At 51.3% G+C, this 6,211-nt stretch overlaps 1 protein-coding gene across 1 annotated transcript; it reads left to right on the forward strand.

Annotated features, from left to right (window-relative positions):
- Positions 1–652: 652 nt before the first annotated feature.
- Positions 653–2,861, forward strand: LOC144124946 (leukocyte elastase inhibitor-like). Its single transcript, XM_077657910.1, has one exon. The coding sequence runs from the start codon at positions 976–978 to the stop codon at positions 2,215–2,217; it is 1,242 nt and encodes a 413-aa protein (XP_077514036.1). The 5' UTR covers positions 653–975; the 3' UTR covers positions 2,218–2,861.
- The last annotated feature ends 3,350 nt before the right edge of the window (positions 2,862–6,211 follow it).

Consider the following 6,211-nt stretch of genomic DNA (forward strand, 5'->3'; position numbering starts at 1 on the left):
ACATATACGCGTGGTACATTTACATGACTTATAAGGGAAGAGCAGATTCGGACAAAGGCAATTTTAAGCCACTAAAATCAAGTGTGCAATTGAGCTGTCAGAGAACCACGTGCAGCAAAACGTCCCCAAGTAAGCACACATCAGCGAGATAGTTCAATCTTCCGTGTACGCGGTATGGCGGCAAGTGCTTTGGCCAGCGTTTATCTTCGGTCTCACTCTTCTGTGTGTATAAGCGGACATCCCACAGCTTATCTGAGAAGACGGGGCAATGACACTGCGTCTGCTCTGTGTCACTACGCAAATATAGCACGAGTGACGCGAATAGGGAGGAGCTTGGCATTTCCGGTGCAAGCCCCTGGCGTCATGATTTCATAGGATAGCGGGCCGCCCTAAACATCACTACGCCAGAACTTACGGCTCGCCGCGCATGCTTGGCGTCATTCATCATCGCCCCGTCTGCTTTATCAGCGCGCCCGCAAGCAACGCCACGTACTGTTTACCGCGCGAGGAGACACTCCCACCCTTCCACCCGCGCCGAACTATGGAGCGTATCCAAAGAAAGAGGGCACCCGATGGAGGATGCACAGAAAAGAAAAAGAGAACGAAACAAGACTACGCCCTTTGTATTTTATTTCCTAGGCTCTAACGTCACTCCACGAGCCGGTTCCGGGCGTCCTAGCGCGCGCGAGAGAGCAAGGGAAACCCAGCTGAACCGCCATCGTGCACCGTTTACAGCCACCGCAGTGCGGCGCTCGTGACGAAACTCCGACGCTGGTGGCGAGTGGAAGGGCGGAGCGCTTGCGCAAAATCGAGAGAGGCTGGCCTTGGTCGTCGAGTCTCGGGGACATAAACTCTTCCGCGGCAGAGGCGACCGCACGGACTCGAGGAAGGCCGGCTGCCAAGGCGCGAAGCTCGCTCGCCACCGCTTGTAAACTTTTGATTGCTGCCGAGCCCAGCGTTGTTTCGGTCGTCGCCATGGAGAAGAGGCCTTCCGCAAGCATGATCGTGATGATCGTGTGGCTGGCCGCGGCACCGGCTGCGGTCGTTTCGGCGCCCGAGGATGTAAGCCGCGCTACCAACGAACTGGGCATGGCTCTGTACCGTAAGGTGGCAGAGACGGACCCCAAGGGCAGCAACATTTTCATGTCTCCAGTCAGTGTGGCCGCTATCCTGGGCATGGTCCAGCTGGGATCTAGGGGCCGCACACGGCAGCAGATTAACGCGGCTCTTGAAGGAGGCGCTGGTTCCAACCGGCTGGCGCGTGGGAGCAATGCGGCGGACAGCGACGACATTGCAGCCGGATTCGGCGAGCTCTTCAAGGACCTCAACTCGGAGAAGGGCTATGAGCTGCGGCTGGCCAGCGCCGTCTTCTTGGCGACAGGGCTGCCCATCTTCGAACGCTACAAGCGCGACCTGGAGAAGCACTTCGCCTCGGGCGTTTACTCCGCCAACTTCGCCGGCAACGCCCGCGAGGCAGCCGATGACGTCAACTCCTGGGTTCGCGACATGACCGAAGACCGAATCCCCGAGATCATCGAGAGGCCCCTGCCGCCGTCGGCACCTATGCTAGTGCTGAACGCCGTGTACTTCAAGGGCCTTTGGCAGACGCCGTTCAAGCCCGAAGACACCATCACGGGTGAATTCTTCAACGAAGGTGGCTCACGGCCTGTTCCTGTGCAGATGATGCGCCAGAAAGGTGAATTCGTGTACGCATTGAGTGAATCCCTGGACGCACACATCCTCGAGATGCCGTACGTCGGAGACCGCGTCGACCTGGTCATTGTGCTGCCGAGACGTCGTGACGGTCTGCGGGAGCTCGAGGAAAAGTTCTCTCTTGAAGCAGCGCGTGAGCCCCTGGCCGCCGCGCTTCCCCGTAAGGTGGACGTGTGGCTTCCAAAGTTTCAGCTGCAGCAAGCGTACAGTCTCAAGGGACCTCTGCAGGCGCTCGGAGTGCGAGACGTTTTCAGCACACGTGATGCCAATCTGACGGGTGTATCCTCGAAACGACCGCTTGCTCTGGACGAAGTTTTGCACAAGGCCCTTTTGGACGTCGACGAGAAAGGTACGGAGGCCGTGGCCCTCTCTTCGGGCATCATTCGCCACTCCAAGACACCCGGAGGCGAGGTCGAGTTCAAGGCTGACCACCCCTTCCTGTTCTTCATCGAGGATGTGAGGACCCAAACACTGCTGTTCCTTGGACGGCTTCAGCGCGTGTGAAGGACGCTGTTGGGGGGAAAGTGCAGGTCCATGACTTTTCCGTGCATGCGTGGTGCCTGCCTGTCGGAGGGCAAATTCAATGCAAACTGTAAACTTGCGTAAGAGACTTGAGCCCGCTGGGGAGTGCATCCATCGTTGTTGCCTAACTAACGCGGCTTGTTTATAACATTCCACGCAGAGCCGCGTCATGTTTACAAATGCGCGGGTTGTCGCAAGCGCCGAGCGCGGGACGGAGCGGTGTACATGTGGGCCCTGCCCTCGCGCGCGATTAGTCATTGATGTCTGAGTATGTATTCCAAAAGATGAGCGTTGGTTAGCAGGGCGAATCAGCGAACGTCCGCGCCGCGGTACGAGTGCGGTCGACCTTGACGATTATGTATTTCTCAGGCGTAGTTGTGGCGTTGGCACTGTACCAAGTCCACTTGAGGATCATAGCCAAGTGTGGGCAGCGTCGACGACCAACGAGCCGCAATCAAGTTCCTAAGGCCAAGTGGCCCATCTCTACACCCCGGAGCGCTCCAGAGTCAAGACACAGAAAGAAATTGGAGAAAAGAAGGGCTAGAGGCCCTCTGTTAAATGTTCGTGTGCATCCGCCTCGCAGAGCGAGGGCTTCTGACATGAATAAAACTTGATCTGATGAAGGATTTTGTACACGTGTGATGAAAGTTCTTGAGTGCTGGTTTCCTTAACTCTGAAGCTTATTTAAAAGTAAAGAAAATATGGTCCTGGTGCAGAACAGCCACACAAATGCAATACCTCCGCATTGCCGGGCAGAAATAGCCATTATCTTCTTGCATTCGTTTTTACCGGGGTATGTTAACTCTGTGCATCGTAAATAATAGTTTCTTGTACATTGGTGCATGGTTTAAGATTGAGTTAGTTATCTTTCAAGAACCTACGAAAATAATATGCCAATTCCTTTTTTGCGTGAAATTAATTCGCTTCCAAGGTGAGTGCGGAATTATTCTAATGTTTATAGCTAAACGTTTCAAGCTTTCACTAGGTGAAGTTCTTGGTTTAAAATATTCCTCCTGACGCAGAACCTATATCCTTTGAAGTTGCGTAAATTAAATAAAAGTGCGGATGGTAGAAATCCGCGCAAAAATCCCAAATCGCCTCTGGCAGGGGAGCTGTAAAGGTACGTGCAGTAATTCCACACCGAAAACGAAATCAGAGAATATGTTGTACAATTTTAATTAATGCAAGGGCTGCAAGCGAGGATTAAGATGCAGATCCTCAGTGCACGTTAATTTTATTTCTATGCGCACCTGACGGTGAAAAGGAATAAGGGTTTTCTTCAAGGCTAATAGAGCAAGCAAGATGTTCCTCGGCTTGTACTAGATGTTGCACAAGATGTTCCTCGTAGCTTGGCGCTATGAACTTAGACCTCCGGACGATGAATCTTACGGAGAACATGCGCACTGCCATCATAGCACGACTAAGCACGGTGTTTAGCCACGTTACACGTACGAAGCATGGAAGCACGGTGTGTATACAGCACATCCTAGCGACGCTGGCCACACTGTGATTTTTTTTTTTTATATTTCATGTTCGTCGCTGGCAGCGATCAGTAAAGCGACAATATTAGTCCTTTCCAGATGCACAGGATCTGCGCCCACACAGTCGAACGAAAGAGGGCTTTTCGGGGTCGTCGCTCGACCAAACATTCAAGGTGCATGCCTGCCACGAATCGAAATGCCGAGAACGGTGTCAGCTCAAAAGCATGCATATGTGTCTTCACTAAGGAGGAAGAAGTAGCGTTAAGCAAACTACAAACTAATACATCCATTTTTTGACAGGCTAACAACAACAACAACTAATACATACCCACACCTCAACCTCCAGCACCGGATGCATCCCACGCTATATTCAGTTAAATGTCCATTTTGCAAGGAATACTCGAATATCTTTCATACGGTGTTGTCATGCCAAGAAGACCTGGAGCTAGCGATCATCGGAAACCCCACAATTGAGCAGTGGGAGGGGATGCTGACCAGCTCACGCCTGGAGGACGAGAAAGCACTGGTGCAACGGGGAAACAGGCGGCCATATATAATGGGGTCCTAAACTGAGGACTCCACTTACTATCTTTTTTTTTGCTCATAAATAAAGTTTCATTCGTTCATTCATTGGCTACGACAGAATACCACAGTGAGAAAAATGCTGCGCATCTCGCTTGTGGTGCGGCCAGGCGCAGCCTTTCCATCGATTCCCGGAGTGACACTCTGAGCCGAAGCACCACTCCTTTAGGTCACTCGGACGTGGTCAAATGAGGACAGGAACAGGAAGGACGAACGGGGGTCGCGGGGGAAGTGGCAGGGGTTCTGGGAAGAGCGTCCGCTCGCAGGGGACAAGCAGCGCAACGTCCTCGTTTCATTCGGAAGACTCCAGGGGATGTCAACAAGCTTGCAACAGCGACTGCATGCTCGCATCGCTGCACTATCCAAATTCCGAACAAGGCAACAGCAGAAACTTGGGGGAAGAGCTTATTGTAGTGTGAACGAAACTGAGTCGTAAGCGTTGGCGCTCGCATGGTGCGTATATTTTGTTACCAAAATAGGGATATTTTGTTGACAGATACTCATTAATTCTTAACCGCTGTAAACATGGGGAACAAAAAATACTGGAAAGTTCTAGAGCGCAAAATGACACCGTACAAGGTGCACAACTTTAAAAACGTTGCCACGTTCCAAGCATTGCTTTTCTCAAAGGTAGCTTTATATTGCAGTAGCGTCGAAATCTAGATTTGTTGGTTCATGGTTCCTAGTTGCAGCACATCAAAAGACAAAGACAAAACTGCATCCACACGCGTCACCGCATTGACCTGACTGGAATGGACCTCACACGAGCGCGGGCTCTTCGAGGATACGCAAGACAGCACTACAGTGCCCGCGATATAAGACGCAGAAAAGGGTCAGGCAACGTTGCATGAAGAACAGATTTTCACGGGACGTACTCAATCGCAAAGGTTTAAACGGCATTGATACGGGATGCCAGAGGATTGGATTTTTTTTTACCGTTCCAAGTGTGTATGAGAAGGTTTCGGATGTGGTTGCGGTGAGTGGAAAATTCATAACGTGTAAAAAGTGTAGAAAGTGGGAACTCTGTGTGAAGTTAGCTCTTTACTCACATTTCTAGGCACGTTAGTTTCAGAAAAACGGAAGATGAGGCAGGAGCTTGTTGAGTGGCGATGGGGAGGGCGTTGAGAATACGTGAAAAAGTCGTCGAAGCTTTTTTAGTTGATTCCTTGAAATCCAAAACCGTACGTGTCCGTTCTCGAACGAGCCCTCCCCAGCGTTTAGGCTGTTGCGTGTATCGCGAGAATATCCCCCAAGGTACATCCGCCATTTGACTTGAGCTTAGGGAAAAGTGAGAACCGACCCAATTCCACTTTTCGCGTTTCCAAGATGAACGTCTCCCCAATAAATCCACAGGTTCTACGATGACAGGAGGGGCTCAAAGAAATTAACGATGGTCGTGAAGAGAGGGGATGGGAAGGTAATGGAAATATAATAATAATAATAATTGGTTTTTTGGGGAAAGGAAATGGCGCAGTATCTGTCTCATATATCGTTGGACACCTGAACCGCGCCGTAAGGGAAGGGATAAGAGAGGGAGTGAAAGAAGAAAGGAAGAATTAGGTGCCGTAGTGGAGGGCTCCGGAATAATTTCGACCACCTGGGGATCTTTAACGTGCACTGATATCGGACAGCACATGGGCGCCTTAGCGTTTTTCCTCCATTAAAACGCAGCCGCCGCGGTCGGGTTCGAACCCGGGAACTCCGGATCAGTAGTCGAGCGCCCTAACCACTGAGCCACCGCGGCGGGGCCAACTAATGTCATGTTTGTTAACCCACATTAGGGCAGGGCGGACAAGAATAATTTAAAGAAAGCAGAAAGAGAGAGCAGGAAATAATCAAGAGATGAAAGATGAGAAGAGAGAGAAAGAATGGACGGGGACGATCGGTCGCGTCCAGGAGTAATATAAGCAGAG

Source organism: Amblyomma americanum, chromosome 3 (assembly GCF_052857255.1).
Source record: "Amblyomma americanum isolate KBUSLIRL-KWMA chromosome 3, ASM5285725v1, whole genome shotgun sequence".
NCBI classification, from domain to species: domain Eukaryota; kingdom Metazoa; phylum Arthropoda; class Arachnida; order Ixodida; family Ixodidae; genus Amblyomma; species Amblyomma americanum.

What these genes read in the sequence shown, in the direction of transcription:
- LOC144124946 (XM_077657910.1), top strand. Translation starts at nt 976, where the DNA reads ATGGAGAAGAGGCCTTCCGCAAGCATGATCGTGATGATCGTGTGGCTG.